The 17,518-nt window shown below is 43.8% G+C and overlaps 1 protein-coding gene across 1 annotated transcript in view; it reads right to left on the minus strand.

Annotated features, from left to right (window-relative positions):
• Window positions 1-17,518, minus strand: part of erf (Ets2 repressor factor) — a 40,671-nt gene that overhangs the window by 5,722 nt on the left and 17,431 nt on the right. The window contains exons 2-4 of the mRNA XM_071916359.2: window positions 9,580-9,814; window positions 3,357-3,469; window positions 266-1,209 (exon numbers count right to left, since the gene is read on the minus strand). Of these exons, the coding sequence (XP_071772460.1) occupies window positions 266-1,209; window positions 3,357-3,469; window positions 9,580-9,814 (1,292 nt within the window). The remainder of the gene's footprint in view (window positions 1-265; window positions 1,210-3,356; window positions 3,470-9,579; window positions 9,815-17,518) is intronic.

Here is a 17,518-nt window from a genome sequence, read left to right on the forward strand (position 1 = left end):
CATGTTGAAGAAATGTTTTATCATACATGTTTGGACAGATTAAATGGCGTGAAAAAGGGCCATCTTGGTCTAGATCAGTGTTTCCACTGAAGGGGTGGAGGGTACTACTGTTCCTTGTGGAGCCACCGACCTGAAAGAATTTTATTTGTATTGCTTTAAACGGAGAGTTTTCATGCCTCATCCAAATGTTTGAGAGGTCTTTCCACACCACCAAAAACCATTTCTACGGGGAAACACCACACCCAGTGTCTGCCAATAGTCTCACCTTGATCTTAGGAGGTCCCACAGCAGAGGCAGAGTTGGCGATCAGGCCGGACCCCAGGAAGGAGGAAGACTGGCTGGAGGAGGAAGAGGAGGAGCCTCCGCCAGAGGCAGCCAATGAGCTCCCTCCGTCCCTCTGCTTGCGCCCCAGCGGAGGCGGCTGCAGCTTGAACTTGAACGGTGACGGGTGCTGCAGACCCTGCGGCCCGTCCTCCCCTCCGCCGTGGTGCTGGCTCAGCGAATGGGAGAGCGACAGGGGCGGGCCGTGGAGGTGATGGGCGGCCGGCGGGCCGGTCATGGAGCCAGAAGCCAGCTTCTCCGGGGCGGGGCGGTGGGGCTGCGGGATGACGATGTTGGGATAGTGAAGGAAGGCTCGGGGGCTGAGGTGGTAGTTGTAGACGGACTGGGTGTGGGCCTGCAGGTAGCGCTTCATGTCCTCCGGGTTGAAGGAGAAGTGGGAGCCCAGCATGGGGGAGGACAGGGAGGGGGAGGGGGTGTAGGGCAGGTGGGAGGTGGGGGTCATGGACAGAGCTGGGGAGAGAGTCGGGGCCAGCAGGCCCCCGGGGCCGGGCAGGGGGGAGACGGGGAATGGGGACAGGGGCTCGGGATGGATCCTGGGGGCGGGTCTGGGGAGCCCCGCCGGGTTCGGGTAGATCCTGTAGAGAGACTCGTGGGGCAGGCGGGGGTGCAGCAGGCTCCTGTATGCCCTCTCAGGACCCACGCCTCGCTCCTCCGCCCCCACGGCCTCCTCCAGCTCCGAATTGGTGGAGGTGCCGTCGCTGCAGTCGCTGACGGAGCCGCGGGCCATGCGCCGCGCCACGCTGCTGAACATGCCCGGGCTGCGCAGCTCCTCATTGGGGGAGAGGACCTCTGACGGCGTGGAGGGGGGGAAGCGGAAGTGGGTGCCTCCGGTCGGGACGGGAGGGGCGCTCTGGGGGACACCTCGACCTGGGAGGGAGGGGAGGGGGGGAAGAGAGAGAGGGAGGGAGGCGATGAGTTAGTTAAAACAAAGATATTGAGTTGAAATGGTTAAAACAGAGGAATGGAGAGAAGATGAAAGTGGAAAGGAACAGAAAAGTAAAAAGAAATTCAGAATAAACTGAGGAGAAAGGGAAAAGTAAGAAGAGTAGGTGAAAGTGTGTGTGTGTATGTGTGTGTGTGTGTCCCATAGCCCAATAATATTACCCAGAGGGTCACAGGCAGACAGAAAGAAAACACTGGGTTACACAAAGCCACAAGTTCCCTTCTTTCTCTCTCTTTCTGTCTTGCCCTCCCTCTGTCTCTCTCTCTCCCACCCTCTCTCTCTCTTTCCTGCCAGGGAGACTGTGGCACTGCAATAAATTCTTGGCATCCGAGCACGTGCCAGAATTAAATATTGGAAAAGTCGCTCTTACTGCCATCACAAACATGGGTTGGGTTGCTCTGTTTTTTCCAGTACCACTGAGCGTGTGTGTGTGTGTGTGTGTGTGTGTGTCTCTCTCTCTCTCAAATCTGTGTGTGTGGCTGTGTGTGCACACAAGTACACATCTCAGAGCCGCGTGTGTGAGTAAAAACAGCGTGTGAGCATATATGTCTGTAGGAGTGTGTGTGCTTGCATATCAGTCCAGATTGGCATGGGGTTGTGTGTGTGTGTGTGTGTGTGTGTGTAACCATCATATCACAACATGTCAGTGTGTGGGCCACATCACAAGGACGGGATAATAAAAGCTTCATGCTGCACTTATGTCACCCAGTATCCATCGCTCCATATGGGCTGTGTTTACACTGGGTGGCCGGGACCAGAATGAGAGACGAGAGACTTCAGAGGAGGGAGGGGAGGGGAGGGGAGGGGTGAACTGGGACGTGGCACACTGGTGTCTACCCATGGTAGATTGGAGGACACACACACACACACACACACACACACACACAGAGCAAGCAGGCAGACCTACACACACGCCACCCGTTCCTCTATATGTATATGGATTTGTAGTAACTTTTTAAGATTTCTCGTACCCAAAATGTTAACATGAGTGAATCAATAACCTGCCACACTGGCTGGAAACTTTCTGAGACGACATCTGAACACCTCAGTTACACACAGTCTTTGCCTCTTCTCAAACTTTGTCCCTGCTGACCACCGTACACTCTCTCTGACCGTGAGCCAATCAAATCAAAGCAAAACAATGGTTCTGTATCAAACGGGCTCCTGTTACGCTGCTCTACACAAAGCGCTAGCGTCTAAACTTCTATTTCTTCGCTGCCTGGATAGTTGATGAGCTTAGCGTGAGTTGAAACTTAATTTTATTCCCATGTGGCGAGTCACTTCAGGATGATTTACAAACTTGATCCACTGTATAAGTGAATGAACAAGTTTTAAATTAAAACCAAATCTGCTCTTGTAACTTAATCTCTTCATCTAGATGTAGTTGTCACCCTACCCATTCTGTGAAAAATGTATAATTATTTTGGCCGTTAAAAAATATTCTTGGCAGTTACATTTTTTGTAGTTTTCCAGAACCTTGACAAAGCGAGCCAAAAAGTTAATTTCAGACTGGCTGTGACCCACAAACACCCTACATAGGACAGAAGTGGACCTCTAATCCACAGACACATGAAGGCCGGAGTGCCAAGAAAATACTGCTTGAACACATCCTCGCTGTCAAGTTCAAACCCGTTCTTTTTATCCAAAGTAACCATCCATTCCTGTTACCCAGGGATGTAAATCAGGACAACAAAAATGATTTTTCAAAAGGTTACCATTTCCTATGTGAAGGTGTCTGAAAGGTGGTACGATTAATTTCGGCTTACAATAATTTCAAAAACCAAAACACCGGAGCGAGTGCTTCTTGTGTGACCTGAAACGACTCCCTGGTCGTCATTACACAGACAGACAGACTTGTTACACAGACAGACTTGTTAAAAAAACCTGAACCACCCCTTGACGTCTATTACATCCATAAGAAAACTGCCGTCTCTGATGCTACAGACCGCCTGAGGGTTTGTTAACTTGGGATGTCGCCCAGGTGTTTATGTACATATGTAACCCCGAGTGTGTGTGCATGAATATGGATGTGTGTCAGTCAGAGTGTGTGTGCGTGTGTGTGTGTACGTACCAGAGCCCATGTCGATGAAGGGGTAGTTGACCAGCACTAGTTTGTTGAAGTTGAACTTGTAGGTGAACCTCTTCCCTTTGGTCTTGTGGAGGATCCTCTTGTTATAGTAGTATCTGGAGAGAGCGGGACAGAGAGCGTTATCTTTCAACGAGTTCAACGAGTCAATCAAGCACACAGCCTCGTGAAATACATCACTGGTATGGGTAAATATGCTTAGTTTGTGCATTTTTCCTATTGGAACCATGTAACAAGACAAACTTTCTCCAGCATGCAACAAAAACAACTCTCACACAGAGTTGGATAGCCTAACATTCATAAAAGTAATTAATAAGTTTACTTAGGAAATACCTATTTCAGTCATTTTTTAATAGTTGGCGCTGTAAAGGAAATAAGAGACTGCAAAAGCTACCACTGTAACAGGTAGGTAATTAAATGTTAAAATAGAGAGAAAAACATAAATAGGAATGTTCACTCATCAGCCCATGATGAATATGTATTATTTGAACCCAAAAGGAATATGGAAAAGAAACCATTTTTACAGCTTCTGTCTGATTAATAGAGAAAAGACACCAAAACACCGGGATGAAAATGGTTCAAAAGCCTTTGCAATGGGTTTTAAATAGTGTGTTACATGCTAAGGGAGAAAGAAAAGAGCACAGCAGGTTGTTGTGAGACGCTGAGATGGAGCTGAGGGCGTGTGCCTGGATGAAGCACTGATTAGACCCCATATTATGATTCTGACCCCATAAAGAAAGATATAGAGAATCTGGTGATCAATACACAGACAGAGAAAAAGACAGAGAGAGAGATACAGAGGTAGAGGAAGAGAAAGACAGAGAACGACCAGCAACAAAGATCATTACCGTGCGTTCACACTGTGACCAACACAATCAACAAGTCACTAGAAGTCCATTCATTTCCTTTAGAGCTGATCGACCGGAGAAACTCGGCCGATGTGCGGACGGTCAACAAGCTTGTCAGAGAAAAGCAGAAAGGCCTCAACATCCAATCAGATTTCTGCGCTTCCTTGTTTTCCTACCCGTTATTCTGTTTCATGAGCAACAGTTCCACCTGGCAAGCGCAAAATGGAGAAGTTGATTCCAGCCATTCAAAGCTTCTCAGTTCTCTACAACTCGTATTTCAAAAAGACAACAGGAAAAAAAAAAAACATCTCAAAGACGACGGACAGCAGCTGCATCCATTGTTGGGGTGAGTTTTTTTTCTGTTAATTGTCGATTAATGCTACCTAATTGTCGCTTCCTAGCTTTATGTCGGTGCGTCACAACAATGTAATGTTCTGAAAGGCAAATCAAGTCGCTTGCAGTGTGAACACGGGGTTAGATTCAAACTCCCAATGTGACCACTAAACAAAGCGAGCCATTAGGACAGCCATTCTGATTTAGTGTTGTCCAGCCCGCTCCATTAGTAAGAGTGCATTAGTCATCGTCAATACACAGAGCGGCGCGGAGCAGTGAATAGCAGGCCGCTGGCAGCTCCACTAAAACATGATAAAATGGTTCCCTCTGACTCACCAATAGCCTCAGGACTAAACCGCATTCATATTTCTCTACATAGAAGCCTCAAAACTCATGTCTCTCATTCAGCTGTGACTCGCCGCTCCATTCTGGGAAGTGTTATATCTTATTCATCATTGTCAATATCAGAGAAAATCAGTGACTTGTTTTCATTAACGTCTTAACCAAGCTTCCCTCCATCTCTCTGTCCGTCCACTTATCCATTATTTATCTATATCTATCTATCCTTCTTTCCACATCCATCCATCTCTCTATAGAGAACAAGATGGGTGGGGTTTAGAAAGTTTATTGCCAGACTGATAAAACGGAGACATGAAAGCGGCCTTTTTGTAAATTGCCCACTTTCATTTTTATTGTTTTATCTTGTTCTGTTTTTATTTCTTGCACCTGTGTTTATTTTTTCTGTTTCATTTCCTTGTTTTAAAATGTTATCTACGTTGATTTTATTTATTCACTTGTATTCACTTCGATTTTTCCTTTTTCATGCTGTAAAGCACTTTGTAACATTTGTTTAAAAAGTGCTATATAAACAGTAAAAGTTTATCATTTTTTTGAAGTAATAAAATACACTACTATAACACAATGGTGCAAAGAGTAAAAAGACATATTTGTGAGGTGAGAACAGCTTTTCACATCAAAAGAAAGAAACCAATCCAAAAAACAACACACATTGTCACATATTGTATTGTGCCAGAGAGTTTGGACCATTTTAAAGTTAATTACAGATACTTTCCTGTGATTTGACACTATCTGAATATCCCTGATGTGGTTAAACTCCACCCATCTGGTGCTCCAAGTGGGTTAAAACTAATTTTAGGAATTACTTGCAAATACTATTTGACCCAGGCCTGGCCAAAATCCTACATGCAGCGCCTGTACCTTGCCACAGGGCAGCACAATTAATTGTGCATGTTCATACATTGCGATTTTAGTTTCCACAGTACTGAGGCATTTTATTTCATTTACAAAATATCCGGTGTGGTTGAAAATAATCAAGATACAAGCCAAACAATTTGTTTCACATTGAGACTAATAACGGCGGTTAATAACCACAATACCTAGCAGAATAATTGGGGTTATAATATTAGCCATAATCGTGCACGACTGTACTCCTGCTTGGTTGTGAGCAGTGTATTAGTCACTGGTGCCAACAGATGGAGTTTGGCACAATAGAGACCCAAGTAGAGTAGGAGTGTTTGAACCGGGAGCTGTTCCAGTCGCTCTGACTCAATGAGTGAAGGGCCTCTCCTGATAGAGCCTGCCGCTACGCCCACCCACACAATCACACTTAACACAGTCGCACACGGGCGGGCACACACACACACACACACACACACACACACACACGTTTGGACACACAGACACATGGCAAGCAGGCAGACACACACACAGCAGGAATACAGGTATATCACAGGCAGAAAAGCACACAAATAACACAGATACATGTACAGACACATGGTAAACAGGCAGACAAAAGCACACACTGCAGGCAAAAAACCCCCCCCAAAAAACACACAACACTCACACATGCTTATGCACACACTCACACCCCCCAGGAAGTAAACGGCAGTACTTGTGAGCCGGTGTTACGATATCAGGCGTCTGTGTGGAGTGAAGCCTGGAGGAACATAATGTTCACAGACGCGTGGATAGATGGATGGTACTTTGAACAGGTCAGGGAACAGGCCAGGCACATACATGTGAAAGGAACACACACACACACTCAAACACTAAGTATTGAGTCAATATGGGACACCCAGTCTCGCATACCGGGCTCAGGCTTGCTCAAGGCCTCCAGCTCTTTGAAGACCATTTGAACTTGCTTCAAATAAACTAGAAAGGAGTTTGGCTGTATAAGCTACACCCCAGTGTATTGAACACACACACACACACACACACACACATGCACGTACACAAACACACGAGCCCATAGACACGCATGTCTGTACACGCATGCACATATATATATGCATGAACGAACACAGACACACACACACGTGCAAGTATGCATACACATGCACGCACACTTCAAAGACGCTGAGCAGCATCAATCAAATGCTTCACATCTAACAGGGAAAAGGCTTTCTTCCAATGACTTCAGAATTAATTAACAGCTTCATTCATATAAGAGGCTTATAAACCACAGAAAGGCATTTTTAAAGCTAAGTTTAGCTCCAGCTGGGGCCGTCCTTGATATAAAAGACTCACTGTGGCCTTACGGAAAATAACTGTTCCTGTTTGAAATTAACTGTTAAATGTTCATTTACTGTTAAAATCCGTTTGAACTCAATTCCTCCTTAAGGATACAACCCGCAATTAATTTTTGACAAATACATTTCGGGTCTATTCACATGTATTCTTGAAAAGTTTGACAAAACTGATGTGTGGCACCAGTTCTGTTTCTAACGGCATCAAATACAACCTGCAGAGAAATTGTTTGCTTGAGAGGCGTAAATTATTGTAACAAAAAAATTAAGAGGATATATAAATCAAACATTCCTTTATATTATGTAATTAAATTAGTTGAGAGCAAAATTATACCAGTGCTGTCCTTTTATTAGCTTCAAAGAAAGGCAATTTAATCTATACTTAACCCAAAGTTAAGCACATATTTTTTATCTGCCAATTTTAATACTTCATTTGACTTGACTGTATTCAGTGATATAAACAGTATGTTGTATGTTATGTATGTATCTTTTATGTTTGTCACAATGCTGCTTTAATGACCATATCCCTCTAAAAATTTTGATTTTTAATACTATACTAATGGCACTGCTTGGTCAAATGTAGGTTTAAGAAAATAAAATAAACATTCAAACCTGACAAACCATTTTTGTTACATCAGCACCACACATAAAGATTAAAATTTGGATATGAGCAAAGCCTGATGGCACTATTTATGTTAAAATGTATTCCTGGTTCGGTGGCTTTGGATACAGGTCTAAACATGAATTAAATAACATGAATAAGGACAGGTCGAAGAGACCCAAAAAAGGTTTAACTAGTGACAAACAAGACACAGATGGGCTGGAGGAGGGCTGACATAACAAGGTGTTGGTGTGTATATGTGTGGTGTGTGTGTATGTGTGGTGTGTGTGTGTGTGTGTGTGTGTGTGTGGTGACTAGGCAGTGTAACAAGTCATCACCATGGCAAACTATAACCCACACCAACCTACGACACAGGTGGTGACACCGATGACTCGCTGTGTGTGTCTGTATGTGTGTGTGTGTGTGTTTCTGTGCGCGTGATGATGAGAGAACAGGCTGGGAGCTAAATAAAACTTTGCAGCATCCCACATGTGCTCCGCAGAGGGTGAAGGTGTGTGTTTCTAAATCTGCTGTCACCCTGGAGTTCTACCAGCATCTGAGACACGCGGCTCATGAGAAATCACGATTTCCTTCCTTCATCACATTTTACACTGCAGGCTTGTAGCGGAGACTCTAATCCGGAGAGGCTTACAATAAACGGAACGGAAAAATCAGCTTAAACTCCTAGATCAACAACATTGCCGCAGTGCCTTGACAATATTCCTGTGACCCCAGAGCGATCATGTGAGAGATGATGTACATATGAGCTACAGCGTCATTTCCCAGTTTACAGTCTGGCAGTAGTGCAGCTCAGCAGAATCTGAATACAGAGAGCAAGGGCCAAGGCCAAGAAATAAAATGAGAGCTTTCATCACTTCTTTCCTCTCCTCCTCCTTCCATCCTCCATTTTTTTTTTAATGGGAGTTTAGCTTTTTTTTTTAGATTGTGTACAGTGGAGAGAAACACAAAAAATTATTTGGAAATACTATTTGACCTAGGTCTGCTGTGCATGCATGTATGCACACACACACGCACACACTCCTGGCTGAATCATACTCCATCCTTTACTCAGGGGTCTGCTGCGCTTATCTTACCGCCCTGACACTTTTTTTTTTTTTTTTTAAATTGCTCTCCTACGCTTTACTGAGTTTATCCTAGTTCATCTACTTCATTCCCATACAAGCATCAAAAATAAATCCGCTTCCAGTCCCTGTAACTTTAGCTAAGCATGATGGACTTGTCTGTGCTCTCTGCTGTAATTTATCTTCTCTGGTGTTACAGAAATGCTGAATATGAGCTTCAGTCCAGACTAGGCTTTCCAAGCATGTTGTAACTGCTGGCTATCAGATGTCAACATCCGCCTCGAATGGCATTGTTCTCACCTGCCCAAACGAACCTAACTTGAGAAGTTAACGCTCCAGAGTTCGAATAAACCGCTTCAAAACACACTTGATGTGAACAAAAGCTGAACAAATAATTGAAAAAAACATGTAAATCGCAATATGAAATTCTGCAATTTCCAAATTTCCCTGCAATTTATTGCTTAAGAGAGAGGGCCGTCCAAAATGGATTTCTGAACAAATGTGTTTTACAGCTCCAGGTAATCTTTGGTCCATGAATCAAGTACAATATTGGTAAAAACCTCTCATAATACTTACTAAGATCCTGCACACTGACATCTAGTTTTCTTTAAACAATTTTAAAGTTCTAAAAAATTTAGGACAAGAAAAACTTGATTAAACGTGATGATATGAGTCGCAGTTTAAATCGCAATTGCAATATTCTGTCAAATAATCGCAATTCGATTTTTTGCCAATATCGTTCAGCTCTAGTGTGAACCCGCCCTCCGTCTCTTCCTTCACTCTCCAGGTTTGTCTCACCTTAGCGCTCGGCTGAGCTTGTCGTAGTTCATCTGCGGTTTGCACTTCCTGGCCCCCCACAGCCGGGCCACCTCGTCCGGGTCCTTGATGACAAACTCTCCGTAGTCTCCCTGCCAGGCGATGACATCGTGGTACTCCTCTTTCCTCAGCAGCTCCAGGATGAAGTGCCACAGCTGGATCTGTCTGGAGCCGGGGCTCGACTCGGGCTTGTAGGCCCACTCCGGGAAGGCAAACCCTGGGGTGGCAGAGAAGGAGAGAGGGGGGTCAGGTGGATATACATGAATATACAGATTTTATACAAAGGAGGGATATGGGTTCACTCCAGCTCCTAAACCCTGTGTAGTCTACTGTCTATCATTTTTGCACTGTATCTAATTTACCATTATCCTTGTACCATGTTGGGTCAGTATGTATTGTGGAAGTTGCAGTTTCAATTTGGATGCTGCGGTAATTGTGTCTAGAACTAATAAATGACAATACACAATATATGTTTTCATGGTACTCAAAGACACGTTAAAGTTGGCAACAAATCACTGAATAAAAGCCCATTTTTTACGACTCGTGTTCTTGATGCTTGATTTTTATGTCTAAAAAATAAAGAACACAAGGCAAATAAAATGGGGAAGAACAGGTTCCAGACTTTTTCTAGGGAGGAAAGCGAGATTAGTAAAGGAGGATGAGGCAACGTGTGTCAGGAGAAAAAGAGGAACAACAGTGGAATAGCGGAGTGAAGCATTTATGAGAGGACACAAGGCATGGAGCTGGTGGGATGAAGCCTCAACATGCAAGATCAAATACTAACAGATTTCTTTTCACTGCTGTGGCACTGGAGCGGATCTAGCGCCTTGAGAAAAGCTGGTGAGGAGCGTTACGGCTAAATCTGTTCCCATAGAACACAGTCAAATCAAAACTTCACCACTATCACCATCAAAGCTCGAGAATCAGCACTGTAAAAACAGATAGATTAACAGGCCTTGAGACATCTGCAGACAAAATATAAGCTACGGTTTTATGACTGCTGCACACATACACACACACACATACCATTATCTAACAGTAAAAAGTATAGGCTTTGTGTTGTAAAGCAGTGGGTGGCAGTAAAAGACTCAACACCACTTCAACACAAGGCCAGGCTGAATAGCAAAGGCATAGCGACACACACACACACCTCATTAGTACCAGATGTGCCTTGGCAATCAGGCTGAGAAAGCTGAGGGTGGGAAACATATGGGCACACTACAACAATGCTGAATTTTGTCTCTATGTGTGTGTGTGTGTATGTTACAGTAAAGAAACACACTATCCTAAATACCAAGGTTACAGTCGGTTTCCCACACCGAACAAAGGCGGTCGTATCTATATAGCATTAACAGCGAACTGTTAACAATGATATGCTGAAGGCTGACAGACTACAACACTTGGCCTATTGACCTAAGTTACAGTGACACTGCAGAACACAAGAGTGCTGATGTAATATTAACATGGTCGTATCATATCTGGTCAAGGCCTCAAAATACTGGGTAGTGTATCGGTGTGTGGGCCCACTAACCTGACCTGCAATGATATTACATAGGGAACTATTTTATGGCACCTGAGGCCCCATTTACACCTGGTATTAAAATGCAATCTGTATCTGGATATGCTATCCAATCACGGCCTTTGCATTTATTTACACCAGGTATTTATATGCGTTCTCACTTTCTGCATTATGTCAGATGTGGGGAGGTGGCACTGTCACCAAAAACAAACATGGCGAGCGTGAGGTCATTAGACGCAATACTGTACAGCCTGTATTTACTTTATTTGAGGAGGAAAGGTCGTCTTTTACAACTCTTTAGTAGGACAGAAGCAGAAATGATGACATGTCGTTTTTGCGGTAGTAGTGTTTGCATCTGCTGTGAACGCTGCTACAGTGACTCTTCACTATGGATGAAGGAAAGCAGCGATGACTGGTGAGAGCGGATCCTGCTGGATAAACTTCAGAGTCAGTCTTTACCCCATGGGTGGTACTTTCTCATAAAATGCAAACACACTGTATGGACTGCATTTACACCAGGCCGACTAGCTGAGATCCGATCGCAATGCGCTGGTAGAACGGATCACAATCCGATCGCAATGCATGCTGTGTGCGTTTACACCTTGCATTAGGCCTAACATGCGTTTTTCTTCATCCAGATAAGACATCCAGATACAGATCGCATTTTAACACAAGGTTTAAATGGAGTTTAAGTGAGTCATGGAAAAACCAACCAAGTCAGACATGGAGAAGCCAAAGTCCACTATCAAGCATGCAAAGTGCAGCCGTGTGTCTGAGAAGGGCGTTCAGCCATGCTAGTAGTAATAGTAGAGAGGTGGGGGTAGTAGTAGAAGTAGTATTAGTTTATTGGCTACATAGTGGGAAAGTCTCATCACTCAAACACCACAAGTGATACAAATAAATATACAGCCAAGACCCATCAGGACCCTGCTCACATAGAGAAAACGGATTCCATCAGAAACAAAGAGTAATATACAGAGAAATAACCAGTGCCTTTGCTACGGTGACCACAATAAGAAAAGGTCAGGTATTTTTCTTTGATTTTGACACCATGGACAGACAAACTCTCCATGGTGTCAAAGGGCTTTTTAGTTGGCAAGCAACCTCACCCCAAGTTTTTCAGAGGCACGTTGCCTCTGACACTGCTGCTAGCTCCCTACTGATCAACGTCTGGCTAAACAACAACACACACCAGTTGTGTAACTGCAATCCGCTATCCCCGTTAGGATAGATTTAAGAGCTTCAAGCTGCGTCGTTTCGGTGTCCAACAGACACCGGATTTTGCAAGCACTCTGGTGGGGCAAAGGAGCATTCTTTTCTTCTTTCTTTTCATAGCTGCTCTATGAAAAATACATCGATCCCTTAATTCACAAATCCCTGGCAATTCATGAGAACATTTTAGAGATTTATCAATATTTAAAGGCCCAATCCATAACCCCTGAAGGGAGGTATTTTTTCACAATCATAATATGGGATTGGAGGCATTTTCTGATTTCAAACTTAAGCTCTTGATACAAGAACATACAGTAGCTAAATTTGTGTTTTAGATATATTTTGAATGTATATTTGATTTCTGAATAATGGAGTACAGGAGAGTTGCAGCTTGATACAGCGGACTGTGCTTGGATGTGTGTGTGTGTGTGTAGATGTGCAATGGACAGAAACATGTGCAACTGTGTGTTTGAGAGTGCAAGGTTAAGTGTGTGCTACGCATCTCTCTTTGTATTTCATGACTTTGCCATGCTTTTGTAAGATTTTCTCTGAAATATACTAATAAAGTACACCTTAACATTCATAATTTCCAAATGATTTGGACTGACCGTACGATTTGCGAATATGGTGTCTCTTCAAAGCATTTCACAACTTATGCTTCTTTATCTGAAGGCTTCAACTAACACACTCAAAAATATTCCACTTGAAGCTTTCAAAATCTCACCAACAAAAGGCATGTTTTTAACGAAGAGAGAGGGAAAATATCTTGAAACACAGACCCCCTCCTGATGACTAATAAACCACATGCTGCTATCTGAGCTGCTTCTATTGTGTTTGGGGAATGAGCCAATAGACAGACAAGCTGGCTGTGATAGTTGATAATAGCCATTTGAAGGCAGATTACTAATGGAGTACGAGCATATGATTCATACACCAGACAATAAGGCTGTTGTCACTGGGGACAGGTTAGGCATTGTCACACAGCGACAACATACTGGTGTAAAATGCTGTGAAGTACACTGTTTACTGGAGACACAAGAGTAATGTACAATACACATGTGCATATACACTCACAACGCACATAATGCAGACACACACACCGATGCAAACAACATGAAGCAGGATAAAATCAGAGTGGGCGAGCTAATATCACACACAGTACACAGACACGCAACATAGGTTAGTGGGGAGAGGTAAGTGGGTTCTCATGCGTGGGTGCACAGAGCACACAGACAAAGAACACAGGAATAGCAACCATGCCCACCGTGTGTGTGTGTGTGTGTGTGTGTGTGTGTGTGTGTGTGTGTTGCAGATGTCCCTGCTGACTCATAGCCTGTTCGTTTGTCGTTCAGCTTTCACAGATTCCGCCTTTCTCCCCCTCAACGCCGCCGCCATCTCTTTTCTTTTTCTTCCTTTCTTCTTTTTCTTTCATTCTGTCCCTCCCTCGCTCCCTCTCTTCTTAAGACACCCGTCTCCTAGCAACGAAAGCTTTTTAGCTCTAAAAATAAACGGCCGAGTCACGACAAACAAGGCAAAATATGATTCGATTACAGAAACTTGCCAAGTGTTAAGAGTTTTAGGCACAAATCCAGAGAGGAACAGTGCGAAGGTGTGATATGTCTGAGGCTGTGTGACCAGCGGAGACCTGTCTCTAGAGCGATGGCTTCTCTGTCCTCGCTGTCACACTGTTTACAATGGAGAGAACACACTGCATGTTCCCGAAAGCACTGAGAGAGAAGCAAGTTTGAACGCTCAGCTCGCTGCGTGCTAAACATAGTTTAACTTCAGCAAAAGACTGACATGCTTCAAACAAGTTTTCAGTAATCGCTTAGTAACAGCAGGAGCAATGGCACTTTGCACAAGTATCTGTGCAGCGCTACTGGCTAAAAAAAATAAAAAAAATAAAAGAGGTGTGCCTTGGTGGACAGAAGGCCTCAGTAGTAGGCTTACAGCACATGAAAGCATCGAGGCAAATACCAAGTTAACTTAATAATCACACTCAAATTCAATTTGCTTGGCTTCTGAAGACAGACAGACGAGGTTCGCTCAATCGCATTCAGGGTCATTTTTTGAATTGATTAAGAGGCAGATCAACGTGCTGATAGAGAGACGGACTAGGCAGACAGATACAGAAAGTCAGACAGACACATACAGAAAGTCAGACAGAAAGACAGACAGATACAGAAAGTCAGACAGAAAGACAGACAGATACAGAAAGTCAGACAGAAAGACAGACACATACAGGAAAGTCAGACAGAAAGACAGACAGATACAGAAAGTCAGACAGAAAGACAGACAGATACAGAAAGTCAGACATGCAGGCAGACAGACAGATACAGAAAGTCAGACAGCAGGGCCGACAGTCAGACATGCAGGCAGATGCACAAGTGTGGTCCGGTTGGATCTGCATCTGTTACAGCTGGTGATTCATGTAATGTGAGTAAAAGATATGGACAGAGTGAGAGTTAGAGAGAGAGAGAAAGAGAGAGAGAGAGACACTGGGACAGCAATGGAGCGGGAATGAATCACTATCAGCTCACAGATGTAGCTTGAGCAGTGTGAGGAACCAGCGATCAAACTTAGGTGTCAAACACAACCTATCATTAAACTGGAAGAGAGCTACAGTGTTTGGCCTTGTGAGACTCAGACAAGGAGGCAGGTAAACCTATCCAGTTCAGCCTAAATTTTACAATATGTTTACACTGTAAGCAACTCGTCGCTGGAGGCCAATACATTTTCTACGGCCTGAGATCCAGTTGGCCAGTGAGACCGCAGTCGCCCTCGTTTCCTTGAGAGGAAAAACTGTCCGGTACTGAACTTTGCTTGTCTGCGGCCAATCATATGTCAGCGCTGATTAATTTAGAGGTCTGGATGCAGAGCTGCAAGTCAGGAAAAGATGAAGACAAATGAACCTGGTGGCCAACGTGCGATCTGGCCAGTTTTACTCCAGACAGGAAGAATTTTCGATTGTCGGGCGGAGGTGAAACACGCCATTTCAAGCCTCGCTGGATCCTATATATAGCCAATTACAGGCTACAAAAACTCATTTACTATTAGCCTGCAGTCCCAAGCCACCTGCATTCTCCTTTTCCAAAAGAAACACAGGATCTGTGGAGCAGTGGGTGGGGGGGGGTAGGAGGGGGTGGTGTGGGGGGTTCAACACACACACTCTGCTTTTCTCAGGACTCTGACGTCACCGCGGTCAGAATAGTGTTCTTAATAACAGATAGCCATCATTGGGGCATTGTCCAGGATGCCTGCAGCCACTGAGACTAAACACAAACCTCCTTCACTCCGTCTCTCGCTCTCCCCAACAAGTTTCTTTTTACACGCCGTTCCCTCTATCCATCTATCCCTCCATTTATTTTTCCCTCCCTTCCTCCTATTCTTCGGTGGGTCTATATTTAGCCGCTGGAAAAGGTCGGCCCTGTGTCTGTCTGCAGGCTAATGCTTCTGGGGCATGGAGACAGATCCAGAGAGGTAACAGGCTGGGCTAAATGGCCGCGGGCCGGCTGACTACTGAAATCTGGTCGGGGCTTATCAGGGATGGGATCGGGACAACACAGAAAGGCAGGAAACAAACGGGTACAGAGCAGGAAAAGGGGAATCTCCGCTGGGAGTGAATGGGACTGGTGTGTCCAAAAAGGACTGCAGTTCTGCAAATAAAAAACAACTGGAAAAAAATCACTTCAGTGTTCCCACACTCACATGGACATCAAATTCAAGGCCTTATCAATGACTTTCCAGGTCTTGTTTGGTTAAATTCAAGGATTAAAAATTGGCAGTGACAAAACTGGCATGGCACTGGTCAAAATTAGACAAATCAGAGGCTTATGTTTTTACTCATGATCATGTCAAATCAAGAAATCATGGTGAAATCCTTCATTTTAAAACTGAACACTGCTGCTATATCAACGCAAGTCTCCATCAAAGGGTTTTCTTCATTTGAGGTGATCCTCGGACAGAAAGAGGTCCATCGTCAAGACGATCCAGTCATTTTTCAAAAACGTTTTTTTTTGTCAAATCCGAACTTTAAAATGGATTTTCAAGGACTGTGGGAAACCAGTCATATCTTTGCTTCTGTTGTCGATGGAACGCAACACCTCGCAACACACAACACATTACAACACGACACGTCTGATAAGTGAAGTGATTCTCAGTGGGGTGATGATCACAGAGAGAGAAGTCCAACGCTTGTCTGACACATCTTAACAAGCCAATCTGGTTCCCAACACTATCTCACAATCAGTCAAGGTGAAGGGTCATGGGAGCAATACACGTCATCAGCAGGGCTAAAAAGGACACATTTTGATGTCAAGTAGATTATTCAACTTGAACTGGTTGTGGTAAAGGGAACACACTTTTACTATAAGAATGAAAAGGGACATAAATTATGTAATATTCAGGAATGAGACCCCATAAATGGAGAACATAAAAAGTTATAATGGGGGTGAAAGCCAGAAAATGGTGAATCCACATGAGAAAGAAGTTCTCAGAGTTGTGTGTCCAAACACTTAAAAAATCCCACGCTGGATTTATGAAATAATCGGTTAAAAGCAGAAGGGCGACAAACAGGGGAATGCCATTTCATTATCAGGACTGAGATCAGGAACACAAAATAAGCAGGAAAATGGTCATTTACTATTAAAAATGAATGGGGGAGTTGTGTGTCCAAAGAAAAAATCCCCTCATTTATGACAATAATGAAATGGACAGTTAACAGCAGAATGGCAACAGTTGCTTTACTATCAGGGAGGAGAGCAAATCTGTTCTCTTAGATTAACTAGTTTTTAGCTGACTATTTTTTAGCTGAAATAAAAATCCTGTTTATTTTGTTATATTGCGATCATGGTTATTAATCCCGATTCTTATTCTTAAGGATTTGAGGAAAACTTTACACTTTTTTTACACTTATATCAACATTTTAACTAGTTTCAACTACAGCAGACTTTCTAAACAAAATGAAACGTTTCAATATTGTTAACACGAACAGTTTTAAATAAACTACAATCGCGATATAAGATTGTGTGTTAATCATGCAGCCCTAGTTGACAGAGTTTTCCCTGCTTCAAAATCTACTCCTCTACAACAGCAGAATTACAACAAACAGGCCAACGCTGCTGTATGAAGGAGTCCTGAGCGCAGCGCCTCAAACTACTGTTTTAAAACCCTCTTTGAGCTGATCTCATA

This window comes from Centroberyx gerrardi, chromosome 19 (assembly GCF_048128805.1).
Source record: "Centroberyx gerrardi isolate f3 chromosome 19, fCenGer3.hap1.cur.20231027, whole genome shotgun sequence".
Classification (NCBI taxonomy): domain Eukaryota; kingdom Metazoa; phylum Chordata; class Actinopteri; order Beryciformes; family Berycidae; genus Centroberyx; species Centroberyx gerrardi.